Below are 21,292 nucleotides of genomic sequence, written 5' to 3'. Positions count from 1 at the left end.
CGTGAACGTCGCTAAATTGTTTGATGGCGTGATATGTGAGTAGAGATAGGATTTTGGGGACACACCCAGTGAGGGCCACTGGAAGCAGGGTTTCCGTAGCGGAGCACATACGCCGGCATGAACGTCGCTAAATTGTTTGATGGCGTGATATGTGTTAGTAGAGATAGGATTTTTGGGGAAGCACCCAGTGAAGTCTACTGGAAGCAGGGTTTCCGTAGTGGATTTTTGGGAGGGCACACCCAGTGAGGTCTACTGGCAGGGTTTCCGTAATGGATTTTTGGTGTTGGAAGGATGTGCCCGCTGACTGAAACGATGACCAGCGACATGATGCGGCGGCGGTGGGCAAAGAATAAGTTATTTGTATGTGTATCTACAACGATTAGAACCAAATAGCCCAAAATGGAAGTTATGCCTTCTCAAGTGGTTTCGGGGGTCCATCGGCATCAATGTACGAGAGCTGGTTGGTACCTGGTTTGATGAGCCGAACAATTTCGGAGTGGTAACAGGTCACACATCACCGATCAAGACCATTTCATGACAGACGCGAACTATCACTCCAAATGCAGTATAGCACACTTCGAACGTTCACGTCACATCTTGCCCAGAACATGACAGCTTCCCGCGCCGGCCTCATCAGAAGACTAAGTTGTGGGCCTCAATTTCAGCCTAGAATAGTGTCCTCTTTGCGCCCTCAGCTTGCTCGGTTCCTGCCTCATTTATATAAAAGGTACGTGGCTAGCGCGAGAATTTTGTTTGCTTCTGCAGAATGCAGACGGAGTATTCTGCTGGCACCGTTGCGGCGGCAAGGAGTCTGCAGACCTACACGGTGTGTCTTTTTTGGATGGATAGGATGGTCGTTGATAATTAAAGATGATACATATGCCACCAGTACATATTCAGTGCGTGCTATCAAACCCGCTTATTCCTTGTACTAACGCAGCTCAGCGTCGGCAGCCACATTCTGGGTGGGTTTGTCCTGATGTTTCTGACTGCTATTAAACTCACTCGCCCAGACCTATGATTATGCCTGTTCACTTCACCAAGAGGTAATGCACTTTGTTTAGGATAAGCCTCTTCTTTGATTTTGATGACAATATGTTGTTCCAAGTTGGCGTTCCTTTTTCAATCTCGCTGGACCAAGGTCAAAGTCCTGTATATTGTTACCCGATACGCGCCTTTTCTCCTCCTCATCGTGCATCTATACCGTGCGTCCACCTTCAGTACACATTGTTCCGTCGGTGAATTGACTACTGTTGTACTTCAGTGAACTATATCCCTAATGAGAACCCTGATGTATGTGAACGCATGGTGGACTTATTGATGAATGATGCTTACTTGATGACTTCGCAAGAAATGCCTGCTATTGAACAATATTTCCACATGTAAGTACATGATACATACATGTATGCACGTCCTGCCGAGCGCTGCCTTTCCCTCCCATAGGTTTTACCCTGATATTAATGCTATGCTCTGAATGTATCTCCCTATCCCCCCTAATGTGTGCACATTCCTGATCCAATTCATCCAGGCTTTTTCATCCTCCGAACTTGTGCGCTGTGGACCAACAACAAAATCGTGGTCACAACCACGGCGACCGCCTGTTTCGTGAGTCCCATACCCACACCCTACTCCAAGCTTCTGGTAGATGCCTCAGTCAGGCTGTCATTGTAACATCCGCCAGCATCTTCTTTGTCCCTACCACTTCTGCACCGTGTGCGCGCTCTCACCTTCCCAGGGCTTTCTGCCATCACTCAGATACACCCTCTTCACTTTCACAGATGAGACCATCCCGATCCAAGGCATCACAGGCTGCTACCAGCCCTCGAGCAGCCTCGAGACCTTCGTACCATTTATTCTTTTATTTGCGCTCGAATTGGGTGAGTCGCCGAGGACATTCATATACACATATACGGGTGAGCGCTGACCACACTCTCCCAGGACTCATCTCGCTCACGCTCATACGCGCGATACAAAGCTGGCGGACGACCAACAACCGTCTTTACGTCGTCCTGCTGAAGCATAGTATATTCTATTATGCATGCGGTCTACGTGAGTCAACGGCACATGCTAGGTCACTTTCTGTCACTGTGCTCATCAATGATCATTCTCGTCCCGAAAGTTTTCTCGGGGGCAAATGTCCTCATGGGTCTACTCCTTCATGTGAGTGTACCGCCCCTTCCTGAGGCTGGGCCACTGATATTGATATTCTCCACCCTCAGTACGCGTACGGCATCATGTTCGAAGAGTACGCGCCTCCAAACCCCGTTGTACATTCTTACTAACAACTCCCCTATTCTTCGAACGAATACAGTTTCCAGATATTCATCCTTGCGATCCTTGCCACGCGGATGCACCTCCATCTATGGCAGGTCGGCCGGCACCTACACGACCCTGACATCCAAATGTTTATTCCTCTAACCGACATGTCATCTACGAGCCGCACGGGGTGAAATCGGCCTGCTTGCTTGTTTGGCGCTGCTCATGGAGTGAGGTTTATACAGTGCGAGGAGACTGGTCACCCTCTTCGTGCGCACAACGTTTTAGTTGGATGTGTATGTATCGAGAGGTGACTTTGTCAGATCCGGGATTCGTGCACTTGGTCTGTTACGTATTTCACACACTGACGATAACTTGGCAAGTTAGACTAGCCATAGAACTCTCTGTACTCGACGCTGCTAATAGTACTATATATTGTACTTACTGCAATCAGGCAGTCAGTTATATCCGCTCACTTGACTAAATTTAATGTTTGGGTGTGTCTCGCGGTTCGGACGGTTAGAATCGTTGGCAGATGGGCATAGGAGTGCTGGACTGGCAGCAAGTGGGTCCACATTGTGAAGCCGTACAGCACTTGCAAGCTGCGTGAAGTTCGCCCTGCCCAAAAACATTTACTTAGTTAATTAGTAGACTGTTCGAGTGCACTTCCATCACAGTGTCACGTTCAGTGGTGACCTTGAGCAACTGAAGCTCGAGTGACTTGCAATATTCCCGCAAAGCGTGTAGTTGTTGGTGTTCATGCATATATGCGCCCTAAAGAATTGAAGTGTGAAAAAAGAAATTAAAATGAGCTTACATATGAGTAAAATTTTGGCTGAGGGTCATAGGGTAACGACATAATAGAGCCAGATGCAGGTGATAGGGGGGAAAGGGCATAATTATATAACCCATCCTTTCTACAGTGGATGGGGGTAACAGGGCATGTATTTCCCAACAGTCTGCTGCAAATTCTGTTGCCACAACCTGCAGGAAGTACTCACGTGTGCGTTCCGAAAAACGCTTCATGAATAGTGGGTTGCTGCATTTGCACTAAGCAGGAAGTAAGACAAAATGTATCGATTCGATTGGTGGATCGATGAGCGATTGTGAATGAAAACCACAGTATGAATGGACGGTCGTATGAAGCGTAAGTATATGGTAATTCGCGAGATTACAGGTCATCTTCATCTTCCGGAAGCGGAATCACCTCAGCCTGACACGAGGCATGATTGAGCGATTAGCGCTCCATGAACCAGAAAGTAAAGACAGACCTTCTTCAACTCTGCCTCGTATTGATTCATCATATTAGCGTCAATCGCAACCTCAGCAGGGGCGAGGGCAGGAGCCGCTACGAAGTCTAGGCTATGATTGCTGCAAAAGGTTCATCAATGAGATCAAGGTGACGCTCGCTGAGGAATGAACGTACCCAACCAGCTGCCTTGCAAGCCACAGGAATGGTTTCTCGAAGTTGTAGTTAGATTTGGCGGAGATTTCAAAGTAAGGCAGGTTCTTTTTGCGGTTGAACGTGACATCGCCTGGCTTCACTTTACGCTCCTGAAGCAGATGATTGAGTCAAGTGCAGAAGACGAGGTCCCAACTGACCTTTACGTCAACCTTGTTTCCGCACAGTACAATGGGAATGGTCTCGCGAACGCGCTCAAGATCACGGTGCCAATTTGGCACATTGTTGTAGGTGATTCTGGAGGTGACATCGACATAATAATGGCGCATTGGCCATGGATGTAGTATCCATCACGAAGACCACCATACTTTTCCTGCCCAGCTGTGTCCCAGACATTGAAACAGATCTCGCCCAAATTTGTGGAAAAGGAAAGTGGATGAACTTCGACACCGAGAGTGGCTATACAGAGAATACGCGAAGAGGAACCGGATTATCGCAACTACTCTGCGATTATAAGATGATTGACTTACCAATGTACTTCTTCTCGAATTCACCAGTAAGATGGCGCTAAGCATCGCAGAAATCAGATTGTGATCGCTCAGACGCGGGACGGTACTGCTCACCTTCACGAACGTGGTCTTTCCGGTACCACCATCACCGACTGAATTTTCCCGTCAAAGACGCGACCGATGGCGCAATACGAAGGGGGTGATGTTTTGAAAGACATTCAAAACCAAGATGATCAAGAAACGAGCCACAGAGCATGAGCATGATGATCACTGCGAGCAAGATAGGGACAATCACTCACCGAGGACCAGCTTAAATGAAGGAATCTGAGGCGGATTATGTGCCATGATAGGACTGTTGTCGTTGGAGAAAGAAAACGATAAACAAGAGGGCAGAAATCCCACCCTGTTATGAGTCCGAGCTAGCTCGGCTCCCTTAATTGCCTCAACTATACCTTGAAGCGAGCTGAAGCGAACATCCCGAGGGAGTCCAGGGGTCTTGAATTCCCCTGTGAATGCCGAGTACCAGAGTCAATTTCGAATTGGATTCAAACCAGATAACACGGGTATTACTAGCTATAGAGCTTATAAAGACTTATGTACCATGTAATAACGCAGGTAAGGTCAATGTCCAGTGAAAACCTAAAGTTTGAGGTTGATGGGAGTGCAACCAATGTTGACAAGGCCGTTCTGGATTTTTCTTGTCAGACATGGATTGAACAGAGAAGTTTATCCGCAACTTACCATTTTGTTGTTGCTGCAGCACATGGGTTGCTGGTTGCATGTAGCGCCACTGCCAGTGCCGATAACACTAATAGGACTGCAGCTAAGGCCAAGGGTGCCGACGACCTCAGCACCTACTTCCGCAAGGCCAAGAGACTTTGCAAACTTGTTGTAGTTGGAAGTCTACCCGAATCATCAGAATAAGTGAAAGATAGATAGAAATTCGTGACTCACGGTGCTAGAGCTCTGGCAGCACTGGATATCACCGGTGTTGCACTGGCCATCACGGAGAGTAAGGGGAGTGGCGACAGCGAGGGCGGCAAGGAAAGCAACAGTGAAGAAACGAGCGAACATTGTGTTGACTGTCGGAAGGCTAGGAAACTTTGTGTAAAGAGTGTGTGGAAGCGTGAAGCTTGAGTGAGAGCTGGTTAAAGAAGATATGGATTGTGAAAAACCAAGCGCGTTGCAGTCCACCTTTTATACAATTTGAGGACGCTCTGTGACCCGGCCGCTCCGCCGTCTTTGTCAATTTTTTTTCAAATCGAATAACCGATGGGCCATGTTGCCCGTCTCTGTCTGGAGCGTGTAGCCGTAAACGCAATTAATATTCATTACGTGAATATCACCTTGGCGTGAACACTGAAACGCGGACGCGTTTTGACCACGTGATCGATTATCACTTGAAGTATCCGACGTAGTACGATCATCGTTGGACAGCATGATCCCCAAGGTACTAGGTATGGCCCCTATGCCTAAAAATCTATATTGTAAAATTATGGATGCCCATGAACGGTGGTGGCTGACCTGCAAATATTTCTGTCGTTTTCCACTAGCAGAGCTTTGTTCAATGGTACTGATACTTGCAAAGAGTGATGCTTCTGTCGTAGCGGCGAGGTTTGGCACCTTGGCGTAGACTGACCAACAATATAAATAATCAGGTTACAATTTTGAAGCGCATCTTCCAAGGTCTTGAGAGACTTTCTCTACCATTGATGAGCATGCATTCCCTTAAAATAATCGACTGCGATGTTTGTATTTACAATCTTATCACTGACCACCTCATCACAAGCAGTATCCTTCCACGATTCGGGATTTCCGTCAACTCCGTTAGTACCTTTACACTGCCCTTTTCGAACACCTCTCCGTCCCACAACGATGTCCAAGTTTCGGGAGAATGACAGAATGACTCATGCGTGAAGCCTGGTACAGTGGAAAGTGTGATGCCTTTTTCGAGAATTCCGAGTTGATGTCCGCAAATAATAGAACCTGGCTGTGCAGATAAAAGACCCGCGAGAGCTCTGGCAATATACAATTGTTTCTCCTCATCAAAGAGATGGAAGAGCCGAGAAGCATTGATTGCGCTCATGCGTCCATGAAGGGAATTGAGGGATTTCAGCAAGGAAAAATCAATGGCTGACACGGGAGAGACGTCGTCAGACGGCTCCGCTATGGAGAGAAATGCTTCATCGAAGATATCTCCGGGAAGGAAGTATGCGGGGAAAGAAGCCGGTGTCGTTCTGAAGAGATCATGGCTTAGTTGGAGAAACTCTGTACACACACATCATTGACAAGAATGATCATGCACAGAGGAAACAGAATACCGATATGTTTATCAGACGCAATGATATTTTTCGCAGGAAAACCATCTGCCGCAGCCCTTCTGGCGTCAACGCCAACTTCAATAGAGTCAAATTTATCCAAGACATTAGACAATGATTTAACATACAACAACAGGCAACGTCAAGTAACACGGCATCGGGGCGCTCACGACCAAGCTTGAGGACGTGTTCGTACCCAGGGTTCCTCGATATGTTCGCCCTGAGCACGGTTCCCTTGTAAGTGTCGATGCATAAGCAGATTTACTGTTTACGTACTGAACAAAGACAAATTGACGGATCCAAGGATATGGCGCAATCTTTCAGTGGCAGGGGTTATACAACCGATAGTGGAATCCTCTGTAAGTGACTCGCCTCGCGTGCTTTCGCCTGAACCTCCAGGATATGCCTCTTCAAGTCATCGTCATCATCGATACCGAGTTGCGCTTTGAGGAATGCAATGTCATGGGAAGGCAGATCATAAAGGTTGGCGTCTGATGTTGGGAGCGATGCGGTCTGAGATGTTGAGTTGCCCAAAGTGGAGTCATCGTGTATAGCAGCGCCCTCCATCGCGATGGGGTGTAATTGTGCTGCAGGCTGTATTTTATATCCTTTTCTAGGTGACTGACTTTGAGCATGTCCTCGGCGACATTAAGGAAATGCCCGTTGCTACTCATAAGTGAGCTGGCAACTGCTGGCAATCGAGAGTCTGTTGATTGGATTGGGTTAGACTGGCCCTGAACTGCGACGGCGTGGCGGCGCAAGATCAAGAACCACTCGGGAGATCACCGCGTTGCTCAATGCCTAGCGCTCTAGTCCAGACGCCGTGGGAGTTTGCAAACCTATACAGTGTGTCTCTTTCTTGTGGATGGAATGGCCGTTGATAACAACAGATATGATATATATGCAACTAGTACATATATAGTGCGTCACATGAACCAGTTTCTTGGATCCTTGTCCTAACGCTGGTCCCGCCAGCCTAGCTCTCTTTCTCACTCACCGTATCCCAAGCCCTTGGTAAATATATCAGCCAGGCTGTCATAGTAGCATCCGTCGGTGTTCTCTTCACCGCTACTGCCAACGCACCATGTACGCACTCTCGCATTCCACTTTGACGTTACACCATCACTCACTCACATCCTCTTGGATTTCACAGTTGAGACCAGCGCGACCCCGGGCATCACAGGCTGCTACCAGTCTGCGGGAAGCGATGAGCTCTTCTTACCGTTTGTTCTCTTTGCTCTCGAACTGGGTGCATCGCCAGGAGCATGCGTAGTATACACAGACGCGTGCTGACCCCACCCTCTCTCAAGGATTCATATCCCTCACGTTAGTACGTGCCATACAGAGCTGGCGGACCGCCCGTAACCCTCTGTATGATATCCTGCTGAAGCACAACATACTCTATTATGCATGCGGTCTATGTGAGTCATTATACGCACATGCTAGGCCATTTTCCCGTCACTGTGCTCATTGGTGATCATTCTTGTTTCGAAAGTTTTCTCGGCGGTGAACGTACTCACGTCACTGTTCCTCCACGTAAGTGCACCCAACCCTGCCCCTCCAATCCCTAAGACTGACCCGCTAATCTTCCACACGCTCAGTATGCGTACAACGCTATGTTGCAAGAGTACGTGCCCCAAACTCTGTTGCATATCCCTACTAATATGCCCCCTCCCACCCAACCATTATTCAGTTTCCAGCTCATCATCCTCGCGATCCTTGCCACACGCATGCACCTCCATCTCTGGCATGTCGACCGGCACATACATGGATCTGACGCCCTCATGCTTATTCCTCTCACTGATGTGTCGTCTGCGGGCCGCGCGGGTTGAAATCAGCCTCTTACTTGCTCGACGCCGTTCATGGATTGAAGTTTGGACAGTACGAGGAGATCGGTGACCCTTCTTCATACGCGCAAGGCTTTACTTGCATCTGGGCCTAGGAGTCAGTGAGGATACGGCGAGGTGAGCTTAGTCAGATTGAAATGACTAGACCGTTACATGTGAACCTCTACCGTGCAATCTAACTCCGATCATCGAGTTCCTTGATTGCGAGTGGTGTGGAAGTACGTCAGAAACCGAGAACATGTCCAGCACGGAGTCTAGGACCCCAACGGACTTTACTCTGAAGCCAAAAAGACGAATTGAGGAACATCCTATTTGGTTGTATCAGTTTTGATTTGCCGCACATCAGACTATGTGATATCCGTTTGAATCGAGTAAGTGTTTCAGCACAGACATTGTTGACGAATATCAGCCAGTGACGCGTTCTAACGCCATCAAGACCATTTCATGACAGACGCGAACTATCTACTCCAAATGCAGTATAGTATTTCTCGAACGTTCACGTCACATTTTGCCCAGAACTTGGCTGTTTCCCGCGGCCCCACCAGAAGACCTGAGGGCCCCAGTTTCAGCCCAGAATACATAGTGTCCTCATTGCGCCCTCAGCTTGTTCGGTTCCTGCCTTATTTATATAAGAGGTACGTGGCTAACGCGAGAATTTTTTTTTGGTTTCTGCAGAATGCAAACGGAGTATTCGGCTGGCACTGTCGCGGCGGCCAAGAGTCTGCAGACCTACACGGTGTGTCTCCTTTTGATGGATAGGATGGTTGTTGATAATTGAAAATGATACATGTGCCACCAGTACATATTCAGTGCGTGCTATCAAACCCGCTTATTCCTTGTACTAATGCAGCTCAGCGTCGGCAGCCACATTCTGGGTGGGTTTGTTCTGATGTTTCAGAGTGCTATTGAACTCACTCGCCCAGACCTATGATTATGTCTGTTCACTTCGCCAAGAGGTAATGCACTTTGTTCAGGAAAAGCCTCTTCTTTGATACTTGACGATAATATATTGTTCCAAGTTGGCGTTCCTTTTTCAATCTCGCTGGACCAAGGTCAAAGGCCTGTATATTGTTACCCGATACGCGCCTTTTCTCCTCCTCATCGAGCATCTATACCGTGCGTCCACCTCCAGCACACATTATTCCGTTGATGAATTGACACTGTCGTACTTCAGTGAACTATATCCCCAATGAGAACCCCAATGTACGTGAACGCATGGTGGACTTACTGATGAATGATGCTTGATGACTTCTCAAGAAATGCCTGATATTGATCAATATTTCCAAATGTAAGTACATGGTACACACATGTATGCACGTCCTTGCCGAGCGCCGCCTTTCCCTCCCATAGGTTTCACCCTGATGTTAATGCTATGCTCTGAATGTATCTCTCCATCCCCCTGACGTGTGCACATTCCTGATCCAAATCATCCAGGCTTTTTCATTCTCCGGACATGTGCGCTATGGAACAACAACAAAATCGTGGCCACAGCCACGGCGACCGCCTGTTTCGTGAGTCCCATACCCACACCCCACTCCAAACTTCTGGTAGATGCCTCAGTCAGGCTGTCATTGTAACATCCGCCAGCATCTTCTTTGTCCCTACTACGTCTGCAACGTGTGCGCGCTCTCACCTTCCCGGGGTGTTCTGCCACCACTCAGATACACCCTCTTCACTTTCACAGATGAGACCATCCCGATCCCAGGCATCACAGGTTGCTACCAACCCTCGAGCAGCCTCGAGACCTTCGTACCATTTATTCTTTTGTTTGTGCTCGAATTGGGTGAGTCGCCGGGGACGTTCATATACACATATACGGGTGAGCGCTGACCACACTCTTCCAGGACTCATCTCCCTCACACTCATATGCGCGATACAGAGCTGGCGGACGACCAACAACCGTCTTTACGTCGTCCTGCTGAAGCATAGTATATTCTATTATGCATGCGGTCTACGTGAGTCAACGGCACATGCCAGGCCACTTTTCCGTTACTGTGCTCATCAATGATTATTCTCGTCCCGGAAGTTTTCTCGGGAGTAAATGTCCTCATGGGTCTGCTCCTCTATGTGAGTGCACCGCCCCTCCCTGAAGCTGGGCCATTGATATTGATATTCTGCACCTTCAGGACGCGTACAGCATCATGTTCGAAGAGTACGCGCCTCCAAACCCCGTTGTACATTCCTTCTAACAACTCCCCCCTCCTTCAAACGTATTACAGTTTCCAGATATTCATCCTTGCAATCCTTGCCACGCGGATGCACCTCCATCTATGGCATGTCAGCCGGAACCTACACGACCCTGACATCCAATCATTTATTCCTCTAACCGACATGTCATCTGCGAGCCGCACGGGGTGAAATCGGCATACTTGCTTGTTTGGCGTCGTTTATGGAATGAATTTAGAACAGTGCGAGGAGACCAGTCACTCTCTTCGTGCGCACAACGTTTTAGTTGGATGTGCATGTATCGAGAGGTGACTTAGTCAGATTCGGGATTTGCGCACTTGGTCTGTTTAACACCAGTAGTCAAGCTTCTCTTGTGAATAAATTCAAGTTGATGGTGCAGGATGAGTGTATCTTGATCGGGGTCTAAGACGATTGCAAGGATATCAAATCAATTATTGTGCACCAGTGGTCCAGTATGTATTCACACTCTTTTTCAAGGAGGAATTCACGACATTCCTGACACGGTCACGTTGTCCCCTGAAAACCCTGATTTTGGGCGCTGACTCAGTGAGGACAAGATGTAAGGAGCGAGCGGAGTACGTCGCCCTTGTTCCTTCCCTTCAAGATATAGTGTTACAAGAAGAAGAGGATTCATGCTTTGCAGTCTAAGAAGACACAAGTTAGTTGTTATGTGCGTATTTCACATACTGATGATAACTTGGCAAGTCGGACTAGCTATATATATAACTCTCTGGTACTACTCGACGCTACTAATAGTACTATACTGTAGAGATACGACACTAGGTTCGTCACAGGTCACAGCCATCAACGAATCGAACCTATTTGGTGTGACTGTCACACCAATTTGTTGGGGGCCGAAGCTAATTTGTGACATGTGGTAAAAACATACAGAAAAACATATAAAAAACATACAAAAAAACATATAAAAAACAACAATGTCCAGCTAGATTCTACCTGTTACTTCTCAACTTTATAATAAGATATGAATCAGACAAGAAGCCTTGACAAAATCACAATTTCCGAAGCTATTTTTTATGTGGTCACAGGTGACAGGGTAATTCGAAGCTGTGACACTAAGCGTGACTTTGTCACGTGCTGCACGTGACGAAGCTAGTGTCGTATCTCTACAGTATATTGTAACTGCAATCAGGCAGTGTAGTAACTCTCTTCGCGGCTTTGATTAATTCTTCAAGATCTGCAACACGACCGAATTCTAGATATCCTAGTAGCCAAAAAGCATTCCCTGATACACAACAAACGATACCATGGTTTCAACCCGTCAGTCTCACATCTCTCCTTAATAAATTGATATCTAGCTTCGTCACTTTGTCACGGTGGGCATATCGGCTGGCCAAGGAAGAGGCCGAGCGTGCGCTAGTTATGTAGTATGTAGTGTGTGATAAGGTAGACCTCTATGGGAGGATTGGATGAGGTCTACCGTAACCTTAGAAGGTTCCTGACCAATCCTCAAGCTCAAGCTTCAAGAGCATTGGATGCAGTTGTAATGCTTACTACGCAAATGGCAGTAAATGCGAGTGCCGTTAATGCGCAGACCAGCAGGAAGATACCAGATGATATTGATGTACGTCAAAATTTGCAACTCAAGGCCCGTTACTGTTTCTGCCTGCTATGGTGGCAGCAACGGGAAAACGAGCATTCGTAATGTCATGGTATACGTTGGGGCCATATTGAACCCTGCTGGTCGCTTGCAGTGAATGCACAAGTTCTCAAATAGCCAGGAACTATGTTCTTTCTGCCTATTATCATAGGTCTCAACTCATGATCACGATAAGTGAAACAAACGGGACATACCTCCTCCGCAGTGATGTCGTTAGCAATGCCAAAGAAATGACACAATTCTTCAGGGGTCTTTCCCTTGGTCCTGTTGACGACCATTTGACATCCGAAATCGCTGGGAAACCGATCAGCGGGAGCGGCGTTGTGCCAGTATCAGCTTTGCGACTCACAAGAGCGACGTGATCTGAAGATAATTTGCAGCCAAAATGATCTCGAAAAGCATATCTTGGTCAGCAGTGATGGACTTCTGGTCCCATTCGCTGACGCCGATCGGCATGGGGGACTCATGCTGGTTCCTGGAGGTGAGAAAGGCACCGTTCTTGTAGTATTTGCAGTATTCCAAAACCTGTACACCGAAAAGAACGTGAAAACCCCATCTGTCTAGCTACACCAAACAAGAAAAGTTGGTCGACAGATATCCGAGTTGCTAACCTTTTTCAATACCCTGGAGGAAACATCAGGCAAAGGGATCTTAGGTTGACCAGGCTCTCGATAGCCTGCAAGATTATTTTACTCCAATGGGTGTCGACGATGAAAGCGACTCACCTTCAAGCATCGTTTTGATGGTAATGCTGCACCCAATGACCTCCTTGTCGACATTGAACTCGTCTTTATCAGAAGTAACAAGGAGAACCATGTTGTATTGTATTACAGGTGAAGTTGGTGAGATGATGGTAGCCGAGAGTCAAGCCTGAGGTCTATTTCTCCGGCAATTATTGACTGCCAATGATGACCTACAGGTGTCTCCACGTGGGAGAGCATGGACAGCGTCATCGGTCGCGATCTCCACTTAAGAAGAAACGTGAGCCCGCAGAACGTGACACCGCATGATTAATACTGAATTGCGTAGTTGTCTGGAATGAACCTAAAAAGTCAGTAGGATGGAAACCTCATGAATTTGCAGTTTCACGGTAACTCAGTACTCAGCGCCAGGGCAAACAATATGAAACCAAGAGGAACATGCCACCGCGTGCTAGAGGGAACAGGGCAAGCAGAGTTGTCAGTCAGGACCAAGGGGTTTTTTTGAATTCGGCATAGGGCAGGCGGACCTCAGTCACCACGTCAATATAAAGTAATATGGTCCTAAGGACTCAGACCCCAGAACACCTGATACGACTTCACAAGCCTCGACTTCTCCACGACGGACACTTAAGCTCACTGATCAGCTTGCTAGTAGCAGCCATGGCGGACCCTTCAAAGGCGGAATCAGAGCAGATCTTCAAGGTGCTGAGATTGCAGAAAGGCAATAAGGTCCATTTATTTCAGCCCCCCGAGTCGTTGTAGTTGCTGACTTCCGAGACTGCAGATGTGCTTTGATTGTCAGGCTCGGAATCCGACCTGGTCCAGTGTGACTTTTGGAGTTTATATCTGCCTAGACTGTTCTAGCGTCCATAGAAATATGGGCGTACACATAAGTTTTGTCCGGTATGTTGTTTTTCTATATTGACTGTCCCCGCACATTCTCATCACTGCTAACGGTATGGCAGATCAACGAATCTCGACAGCTGGCAGCTAAACCAACTTCGTACCATGAAAGTAGGCGGTAACTCATCAGCGACCGAATTTTTTACGCGACACGGCGCCATGACCCTTCTCAGCGATTCCGACACCAAGAAGAAGTACTCAAGTCGTGCTGCTGAGCTATACAAGGAAGAACTTGCGAGACGAGTGAAGGAAGATGTTGCAATGTGAATTGTTGGCACGCTTTTCGGGAATTTAATTTAATTGTTTATCCCAGGTTCCCTACACGCATCGTGGTTGATGGTGTCGATGCCTCTCCTGTGAGCGCTGACGCTGCGCAAGGAGAGGAAGATTTCTTCACTTCATGGGAAAAGCCCGCTGCTCCGAAAACAACATCTTCTTCGGCTCTCGTATCTCCTCCTATCATTGGGCGGCCAGCATCGACGGGTTCGGCCGCCTCTAGACCAGCTACATCATCTAGTTCCATGCGATCGAACTCTAGTACCTCTACAAATGGTGCTGCTAAGCTCGGTGCAACGCGTTTAACGTCTTCTACTTCTGCGATCGGTTCATCAGCGACTTCCACGTCTCAGAAGAAATCCAAGCTTGGTGGCCTTGGCGCGAGAAAAGCAGCCACGCCCATAGATTTCGCAGAAGCGGAACGCAAAGCTGCAGAGGAAGCTGAGCGTATCAAGCAACTTGGCTATGACAGACAACGTGAGGAGGAGGAAGAGCGCGCACAGAAAGAGGCGGAAAAGGTGACTGCATCGCAGGCGAGGGTAAAGGCTGCCGGTGCTGTGCAGGTGAACGCGGTACAGGGCAAAGTCGACTTGCAGAAGGGCAATAGCCAAGATCTCGAGAGGCTGGGCATGGGCTTCCGTAAGCTTGGCTTTGGTGCAGTTCCCGTCGCTTCACCTTCATCCACTGCGAGATCAAGGTACATCCCACTCTCGATCAGATATTCAGGAGAATTGATCCATCTTCTGATCGCACAGTCCTGGCATCGATGACGCACCAACTACCGCACGAGACAAGTTTGGCAACCAAAAAGCCATCTCCTCCGACATGTACTTTGGCCGAAAGGATTACGACCCTGCTTTTGTCTCTGAGTCTCAGTCTCGTTTACAGAACTTCCAAGGCGCCACATCTATCTCCTCTAGCCAATACTTTGGTCGGGAAGAAGAAGAAGAGTTCGAGCGTGCTAGTTCAGATGGCGGGATGTTGGGCGATGGCAGTCTTTCGAATCTAGAAGTTGCTGCGAGAGATGTCTTGTCAAGGGTCATGGCGAATCCTGACGTCCAGAACGTCGGGGAGAGCATTCGAACCAATGCATTGAAGGTGATTATTCTATCCATTTACTTGTGTGGGGCTCGTGCTTACCATGCACTCTAGCTTTCGGATTATTTGGCGCAGATGTCTCAGCATTAAGTTGAGCGGTGTGCTTGTATATCCTTTCTCCGACATACATCTTGAGTTTTTTTGTTTGTTTTCTTTCCATACATGAGTTTCTAGTTACCTGATTTTGGGAATGGATTGTGCAAAGATTGTGGTGAATTTGAAGCCACGTGGCATTTGGCGGCGTTGTTTGGCAAGAGCCTCTGAAGTAAACAAAGGTCTAAGATCGGGAATGCATCCAAACGAATGAGCCACCATGATTAGGTTCATCCTCGTGCAGGCAGGTGCACTCTTCAGCATGAAAGGCTACGTGCTCAAATGATCGCGCTCAGAACCGTCAGGGGAAGACACGGTTGTCGAAGTGGTATGTCCCGTACGACGACGACGAGAAGGTGCGATGGGCGTCATTGAGAGCTGCCATGACGTTGACTATGAACTCAGGTCAGACTCCGAGGTGAGGTGCACAGACTAGTCGCTCCGCGCGACCAGAAACACCAGTCGAACTTTGTCGAGGTGAGGAGGAATGACGTGTCGCGCATCTTCTAGCTCTTATGATGTTGTGCAGTTTAAGAATTACAAGATCGTGTACAGGCGTTATGCCGGTCTATTCTTTTGCGTATGTGTGGATGCTAACGACAACGAGCTGGCGTACCTAGAGGCTATCCACCTCTTTGTCGAAATTCTTGGTGGGCGACTCATTTGCATCCCACGAGTTGAGCTCACTCGCTGGCATTAATTCAGACTCATTCTTCGACAACGTGTGCGAGCTGGATCTTGTCTTCAATTTCTACAAGGTGTGGCGGTGTTTATTCCTCGTATGCATTCTTGCTAACAGAAGAATTGCAGGTGTACGCCATTCTAGACGAGATATTTTTGGCGGGAGAGATTGAGGAAACCAGCAAGGACGTGGTGTTATCGAGGTTAGAGGAACTTGAGAAACTTGAATGATCGGCTTCGTGTCGTAGTTTGTGAGTTCGTCGTTTGATATGTGCCTGCGATCTATCCTCATGGGTGCAGCTCTTTCTAGCATGTTATGATAACGGGGACTTTATAGTAGCACTAGCTGGATGTTTTTGACTCGTGACTTACCTTGTTCCGCATGAGTGGATTTACTACGTTCAACGTTTAGGTAAATTCCATCGTACCCACTTGCATCATGCCGAGCGGTTCATCTACTTTCCATCTTTGTCCATGAAGGAACCTATTATTCTCCGCTGCAATGTGGGTGCGTGTGCACTGCCTGTCTCCACTGGCACGTCCTTAGTTTGTTCATGTTAGCGGACAATTGGGGTGCCATCACGATCGAAGACGATGACGAATTATACTCCAATCTTCCACCATGCTCCATTGCAGGCAGTCGTGACTTGAATGAATAAGGTTTAAAATTTTATCGCTTCTAGAAACTGCTATGCATCGCGCAAGGTTATCCATTCTATCCGACTTCTGCGCATGACGTATGGCCTGCGTGCTACAGAGCCTAAGCGATTTTTGGCTGCTGCGTCGAATCGGGATGCAAATTTTCACCGATTGGAGCCCTTCGTGGCGCTTCCTGTGCTCGCGTGAGTCCAGATACCTAGTTGACGGGAACTCTTAGAAGTTTTGGCCGGGATCTCCTTTCTGTAGAAAATAGCAACTGTCTGGCATTCCGCTTGGTCTGCTACTCAGGGAGAAATATCTGCGGCGCCTCTCAAAGGTTATGTGTCTGTCCTTCCCTGCATGTGCATTAATCCAGGGGTGCTTGGCAGTCTGAGGTGCGTACTGAATTCACATGATCTTTATTTTGGAATTGACATCCTCTGAAACCGTATGATGTCATGACTGCTCGACGTCATAGGCTTGCCTCTTTTGTACCCCGCCTACAGAGGAGTATAAGTAGGACGTGGTGGTGAACAATCCATCCTACCAACATCCCACAACCCACTTCACTACTTTCCATCAACGAACTATCACTCATACTCTCATCATAAATATGTCTGCCCCAGAGCCAAGGTTAGCGCTTTGCCCGCCCGCTCTATCGTTAACCAGAACTCACGCATCGTCCTTTAGTAAGACCACTGGTCAATTCCACTCCGTCAAGGGTACCGCCGTCGAGACAGTACGGAACTCATCACACCGCTCGCCGCCGTCCCGCTGATTTTTCTTTCTAGATCGGCGACCTGACTGGCATGCAATCCTGGTCGCAGGCGGGCAAAGAGGAGCATGTTAAGGGGGAGGGCGAGTACAAGGCTGCCCAAGCTAAAGGATACGCAGAGGGCGTTTCTGACAGGGCTACCGGTTACAAGGACTCGGTTGTCGGCGCTGTGACTGGCGATAAAACCCAGCAGGCAACTGGTAAGTGTTTACAGAATGGCTCTTGACGCGTATGACAATTTGTCTATTAGGGAACGCCAAGAACGAGAAGGGTCAGACGCAACAGGAGATCAACAAACCTGCATGATTTATCCTCTGTCATCCGCATGTCTTGTAAATATTGTACCTTCTCGACTTTGGAATGTATCTTAATATCAAAGTTTATCGATTTCACGGTTTTATTCCTTTTCTAGAAATTTGAGAATAATGGATATCAACGTCCCACCAATATCCTTGGCCGTCACATTTTAATTCTGCGCATCATTAACGTACAAATCCACTGACAATCAGCCGCTACTTCTCCAACCCAGCCCAATCGATGGGTTGTTTCAAAATTGCGATTAACCGTCCTTCTTCACTATCCAGTTCTGTTCCCATGTCCGTCATATACTCCCACCTTGCAGTCTCTGGAAGACTCATCAAGATGCTTTCAATACGCGCGGAAGGCGTTTTCAACCCAAACTTGGTACCTCTGTCGTACACAAGGTTGAATTCGACATAGCGCCCCCTGCGTAACAGTTGCCAGCGTCTGTGTTGATCGGTGCTGGGCATCGACATCCTACGCTCAAGAATGGGCAAGTAGGAGGGGATGAACGAATTTCCAACTGTTTTTATGAAGTCAAAGATCTCCTCTGATGATCGAGGTCGTTTGACATCATCTGAGAGCCGAGCATGCTTCTCAGTGCTGAGATCATCAAAGAAGAGTCCTCCGATCCCTCTGGTTTCTTGACGATGGACGATATAGAAATATTCGTCACACCACTTCTTGAACGCAGGGTATAGTTCGCTGCCATGTTGGTTGCAGGCATTTTGCAACGTCGTGTGGAAGTGACGTGCGTCTTCATCGTAGAGGTACGATGGCGTGAGATCAGATCCTCCTCCGAACCACCATGCAACAACCTTGCCAGATCCCTCACCCTCTGCGACTTTCTCCGAAATCTCGAAATAGCGATAATTGGCATGTACAGTGGGAGCATGGGGATTTCGAGGATGCACGACGAGGCTTATTCCAGCCGCGAAAAATGGAAGACTGGTCTTCCCGTCGTATGGGATGTTGGAATGATCTGCGCGCATTTCCTTGATTGCGGCAGGGGGAAGCATGCCGTGCACGACAGAAATGTTGACACCAGCCTTCTCCAAAACTGTTTGAGGGCCGGGTGATGCATCTGTGGGAGGGGGGGAGAAGAAGACGCCTGATACGCCCTTCCCACCTTGGTTTGCCCGTAACCAAGAGTCCCGCTTGAATTTTGGAGCATTGGGATCGAGACTTTCAAAGGAGGTGATAATCTCCTCTTGGAGGCTGAGGATGTATTCTTCGAAACGCTGGCGCATGGTAGGTGTTTCCATCCTGATTTATGGGATTCAGACTGATAGAGTTGTATATATAAGAGATGAGTTGTCTTTGATGATCTCACGGGTTACAGCTGGTTCGGAAATTCTTGTCCGAAGTCGTCCGATCGTATCCGTGAATTCAAAAAATCAAAAAATTCAAAAAAATTCAGAAAATTCAGAAAATTCATTCACACTATCCAGACCATCGTACATCGACCATGCCATACAGACAAATCAGCACAGACATGAAAGAACGGGCTTTGGACCTGGTGAGGGAAGGTTGGACAGTAGACGAGGTGGCAGGCATTCTGCACATCAGCAGAAAGAGTATCGAGCGTTGGGCTGTTCAGATCGGCCACGGGAGCGTTTGACCTTGCCGTGGTGTCGTGGTTTTTTGGAAAAATGCTTCGAGGTATGCTTCCTCTTGCGATGTAGAGGCTTCGCATCATCTTCAGCATCACTAGCATATTCTTGAGTGCCCGAGGTATCTGTTTTTCGGTGACGACGACGCCTGGGGGGCAGCTTGATGGTGAGTTTTGCCTTCCTCTCAATAATCTCGTCTAAAAAATTGCTGCATGTCACGACCGAAATCCAATGATACGACAAACTTAAACATACTGCGCAACTCCTGCAGGTCACTGGTCTCGGAGGTCAATAATTCCTCTTCCATATGGAGGGGGGGCAGCCGGTCTTCCTCATCTTCATCGTCTACTTCACTGTCTTTGCCTTCTACTTCCTCGTTAACACATGTAACTTCCTCATCTTCAACGTCTACTTCCTCGTCATCAAGCTCTTGCTCTTCGTCACTATCCGGCAGGTCGATAGCGTTGGCATCGTCAGCCAGTACTTCGGTACGATATTTTTCGTTTTCTGCGTCAATTTCGTCGGCGGTCCACATTTTAGCAGGGCTTTAGGTAGTTTTACAATCGATGTATGTTGGAATGAGTGTTTGAGAGCTCGTAGATAGCGTCAATGAATTTTCTGAATTTTCTGAATTTTTTTGATTTTTTGAATTTACGGATACGATCGGACGACTTCGGACAAGAATTTCCGAACCAGCTGTAGGGGGTCACGTTGTCCACGATTAAATTGATAAAGCCACGTGACTCTCACATGGGGCACAAGTTACAAACCCCCAATTGCATTCCCCCGTTCTGTCATTTCGTTCCACCGTCTGCTCACCGTCCATCCTTTGTAGCCCTAAGCTTAAGTAGCCTTTTTGTAATCATGGACGCTCGTCTCCGCCGCGTGAATAAAGAAATCGCTGGTAAGCATTCATCATCATTGCTCGTGCCATCGCTCACTCTCTCACTCACCCCTGGTCAGACTGCAAGAACGATAGATCTTCAAATATCAAAATTGACTTAGTCGATTCATCGCCATTTCACCTGAAGGGATCCTTCCCAGGTCCTCAGGACACGCCATACGCGGGTGGTCACTTTGAAGTGGTGCGCATCCTTGGTTTCTACTTGTAGCTTAATCAGAACTCTCAATCCTCGTAACAGGATATTGTTATCCCCGACTCATATCCGTTCCAACCTGTCAAGATGAAATTCATCACAAAAGTGTACCACCCAAACATATCATCAGCGTCCGGAGCTATCTGTCTTGACATCCTCAAGGATGCGTGGTCGCCTGTCCTAACTCTCAAATCAACGCTGATCTCGCTTCAATCGCTGCTGTGTTCTCCTGAGCCTAATGACCCGCAAGACGCGGAGGTCGCGAAACATTATACCACTAGCAAGCGGAGCTTCGACGAGACAGCCAGGTACTGGACACAGATATATGCCGGAGGGCCTGCAGTCAAGAAGATGGAAGTGAAGGAGCCACCGAGAGATGAGATCGCAATAGCGGGTCTTGAGAGAGCCCATGTAGATCAATTCGAGAGTCTTGGTTTTGAGCGCCCAAAAGTCGTACGTCTCGGAAAAGCTGAATTTTTTTAAATCCATGACAGCGCTGATGCTGACTCAGATCGACGTTCTTCGGAGATTGAACTACCGTGGCGCGAACGTTGCCAATATATCGGAAGATAGGATTGTAGAAGAGCTTCTGAAATGACATCGATGTCGACATACCCCGCATGTGATTTCTAACGTTGATTCTTGTATTTTTTTCCCGCTGTGAATGCCATCCGTTACTTGATTTTATGTTTTCAGTACTCATCGGGCGGATAACACTCGGACCGACTGATGAGTCCCAGGTTTGTGGAAATGCCGTTGCTGTTCCTCCCCTTGGCCAGCCTCGTGGCTCTGTTTATAGTCACGGTGCCCTTCCATTCCGATTGTGCAGGGGTGATACTGGGTGATAAGTATCATCGTTGATACGATCGATGTCCTTCGATCTCTCACCGCTTTTCCCTTGCGAAGAACACGGAACTGCCTAGTGCCGCCGCTTCCTAAAGACGACGTCATGATAATCACATCTTCTTCCTTTCCGAAA

The 21,292-nt window shown here is 47.9% G+C and overlaps 13 protein-coding genes across 13 annotated transcripts; 7 read left to right on the top strand and 6 right to left on the bottom strand.

Annotated features, from left to right (window-relative positions):
* The first annotated feature begins 544 nt into the window (after positions 1–544).
* Positions 545–2,756, top strand: DEU56DRAFT_593352 (uncharacterized protein). The gene is made up of 15 exons (XM_041346986.1): positions 545–826; positions 890–899; positions 946–965; positions 1,014–1,046; positions 1,109–1,205; positions 1,265–1,293; positions 1,352–1,382; positions 1,444–1,476; positions 1,529–1,605; positions 1,659–1,713; positions 1,779–1,877; positions 1,939–2,049; positions 2,120–2,160; positions 2,220–2,245; positions 2,312–2,756. The coding sequence occupies exons 1-15, from the start codon at positions 767–769 to the stop codon at positions 2,448–2,450; spliced, it is 861 nt and encodes a 286-aa protein (XP_041204103.1). The 5' UTR covers positions 545–766; the 3' UTR covers positions 2,451–2,756.
* Positions 2,757–3,298: 542 nt separating this feature from the next.
* DEU56DRAFT_974221 (P-loop containing nucleoside triphosphate hydrolase protein) lies at positions 3,299–4,512 on the bottom strand (the record flags this gene model as incomplete). The annotated part of the gene is made up of 8 exons (XM_041359541.1): positions 3,299–3,469; positions 3,528–3,627; positions 3,683–3,810; positions 3,859–3,900; positions 3,924–4,117; positions 4,189–4,225; positions 4,282–4,319; positions 4,467–4,512. 8 exons carry the CDS (start codon positions 4,510–4,512, stop codon positions 3,428–3,430), a joined length of 627 nt encoding a protein of 208 aa, XP_041204102.1. The 3' UTR covers positions 3,299–3,427.
* Positions 4,513–4,806: 294 nt separating this feature from the next.
* DEU56DRAFT_744530 (hydrophobin-3 precursor) lies at positions 4,807–5,241 on the bottom strand (the record flags this gene model as incomplete). The annotated part of the gene is made up of 3 exons (XM_041349080.1): positions 4,807–4,854; positions 4,909–5,070; positions 5,122–5,241. 3 exons carry the CDS (start codon positions 5,239–5,241, stop codon positions 4,807–4,809), a joined length of 330 nt encoding a protein of 109 aa, XP_041204101.1.
* Positions 5,242–5,798: 557 nt separating this feature from the next.
* DEU56DRAFT_974220 (uncharacterized protein) lies at positions 5,799–7,448 on the bottom strand. The gene is made up of 5 exons (XM_041359540.1): positions 6,858–7,448; positions 6,762–6,802; positions 6,614–6,705; positions 6,489–6,563; positions 5,799–6,435 (listed from the first exon to the last, which is right to left on the bottom strand). The coding sequence occupies exons 1-5, from the start codon at positions 7,050–7,052 to the stop codon at positions 5,924–5,926; spliced, it is 915 nt and encodes a 304-aa protein (XP_041204100.1). The 5' UTR covers positions 7,053–7,448; the 3' UTR covers positions 5,799–5,923.
* On the top strand, positions 7,356–8,317 carry DEU56DRAFT_916955 (uncharacterized protein; the record flags this gene model as incomplete). The annotated part of the gene is made up of 7 exons (XM_041357925.1): positions 7,356–7,406; positions 7,466–7,571; positions 7,639–7,734; positions 7,796–7,906; positions 7,981–8,021; positions 8,087–8,112; positions 8,179–8,317. The coding sequence occupies 7 exons, from the start codon at positions 7,356–7,358 to the stop codon at positions 8,315–8,317; spliced, it is 570 nt and encodes a 189-aa protein (XP_041204099.1).
* A 643-nt stretch (positions 8,318–8,960) lies between these two features.
* On the top strand, positions 8,961–10,855 carry DEU56DRAFT_593232 (uncharacterized protein). The gene is made up of 15 exons (XM_041346985.1): positions 8,961–9,068; positions 9,132–9,141; positions 9,188–9,207; positions 9,256–9,288; positions 9,352–9,448; positions 9,507–9,535; positions 9,590–9,620; positions 9,683–9,715; positions 9,767–9,843; positions 9,897–9,951; positions 10,017–10,115; positions 10,177–10,287; positions 10,359–10,399; positions 10,459–10,484; positions 10,552–10,855. Exons 1-15 carry the CDS (start codon positions 9,009–9,011, stop codon positions 10,688–10,690), a joined length of 861 nt encoding a protein of 286 aa, XP_041204098.1. The 5' UTR covers positions 8,961–9,008; the 3' UTR covers positions 10,691–10,855.
* A 1,078-nt stretch (positions 10,856–11,933) lies between these two features.
* DEU56DRAFT_593091 (Skp1 family, dimerization domain-containing protein) lies at positions 11,934–13,341 on the bottom strand. Its single transcript, XM_041346983.1, has 7 exons — positions 13,227–13,341; positions 12,863–13,170; positions 12,749–12,813; positions 12,487–12,662; positions 12,332–12,431; positions 12,032–12,276; positions 11,934–11,975 (listed from the first exon to the last, which is right to left on the bottom strand). Exons 2-6 carry the CDS (start codon positions 12,951–12,953, stop codon positions 12,262–12,264), a joined length of 447 nt encoding a protein of 148 aa, XP_041204097.1. The 5' UTR covers positions 12,954–13,170; positions 13,227–13,341; the 3' UTR covers positions 11,934–11,975; positions 12,032–12,261.
* Positions 13,342–13,498: 157 nt separating this feature from the next.
* DEU56DRAFT_744486 (uncharacterized protein) lies at positions 13,499–15,205 on the top strand (the record flags this gene model as incomplete). Its single annotated transcript, XM_041349076.1, has 6 exons — positions 13,499–13,567; positions 13,623–13,741; positions 13,804–14,004; positions 14,055–14,714; positions 14,773–15,115; positions 15,170–15,205. The coding sequence occupies 6 exons, from the start codon at positions 13,499–13,501 to the stop codon at positions 15,203–15,205; spliced, it is 1,428 nt and encodes a 475-aa protein (XP_041204096.1).
* Positions 15,206–15,397: 192 nt separating this feature from the next.
* Positions 15,398–16,500, top strand: DEU56DRAFT_893029 (clathrin coat assembly protein ap17). Its single transcript, XM_041356337.1, has 8 exons — positions 15,398–15,452; positions 15,505–15,564; positions 15,614–15,685; positions 15,738–15,858; positions 15,914–15,966; positions 16,019–16,140; positions 16,190–16,397; positions 16,451–16,500. The coding sequence occupies exons 1-6, from the start codon at positions 15,429–15,431 to the stop codon at positions 16,118–16,120; spliced, it is 432 nt and encodes a 143-aa protein (XP_041204095.1). The 5' UTR covers positions 15,398–15,428; the 3' UTR covers positions 16,121–16,140; positions 16,190–16,397; positions 16,451–16,500.
* Positions 16,501–17,020: 520 nt separating this feature from the next.
* DEU56DRAFT_827008 (uncharacterized protein) lies at positions 17,021–17,712 on the top strand. Its single transcript, XM_041354375.1, has 4 exons — positions 17,021–17,161; positions 17,219–17,267; positions 17,320–17,503; positions 17,554–17,712. Exons 1-4 carry the CDS (start codon positions 17,142–17,144, stop codon positions 17,607–17,609), a joined length of 309 nt encoding a protein of 102 aa, XP_041204094.1. The 5' UTR covers positions 17,021–17,141; the 3' UTR covers positions 17,610–17,712.
* DEU56DRAFT_827007 (Coproporphyrinogen III oxidase) lies at positions 17,713–18,718 on the bottom strand. The gene has a single exon (XM_041354374.1). It carries the CDS (start codon positions 18,620–18,622, stop codon positions 17,816–17,818), a length of 807 nt encoding a protein of 268 aa, XP_041204093.1. The 5' UTR covers positions 18,623–18,718; the 3' UTR covers positions 17,713–17,815.
* Positions 18,719–19,168: 450 nt separating this feature from the next.
* On the bottom strand, positions 19,169–19,751 carry DEU56DRAFT_759637 (uncharacterized protein; the record flags this gene model as incomplete). Its single annotated transcript, XM_041350333.1, has 2 exons — positions 19,169–19,413; positions 19,472–19,751. The coding sequence occupies 2 exons, from the start codon at positions 19,749–19,751 to the stop codon at positions 19,169–19,171; spliced, it is 525 nt and encodes a 174-aa protein (XP_041204092.1).
* A 223-nt stretch (positions 19,752–19,974) lies between these two features.
* DEU56DRAFT_893020 (ubiquitin-conjugating enzyme/RWD-like protein) lies at positions 19,975–21,064 on the top strand. Its single transcript, XM_041356336.1, has 4 exons — positions 19,975–20,120; positions 20,180–20,301; positions 20,359–20,766; positions 20,825–21,064. The coding sequence occupies exons 1-4, from the start codon at positions 20,081–20,083 to the stop codon at positions 20,909–20,911; spliced, it is 657 nt and encodes a 218-aa protein (XP_041204091.1). The 5' UTR covers positions 19,975–20,080; the 3' UTR covers positions 20,912–21,064.
* The last annotated feature ends 228 nt before the right edge of the window (positions 21,065–21,292 follow it).

This window comes from Suillus clintonianus, assembly GCF_016758775.1.
Source record: "Suillus clintonianus strain FC179 chromosome Unknown DEU56scaffold_96, whole genome shotgun sequence".
Lineage (NCBI taxonomy): Eukaryota > Fungi > Basidiomycota > Agaricomycetes > Boletales > Suillaceae > Suillus > Suillus clintonianus.
The sequence above is the reverse complement of the archived record's forward strand: the minus strand, read 5'-3'. Positions and strand labels throughout refer to the sequence as shown.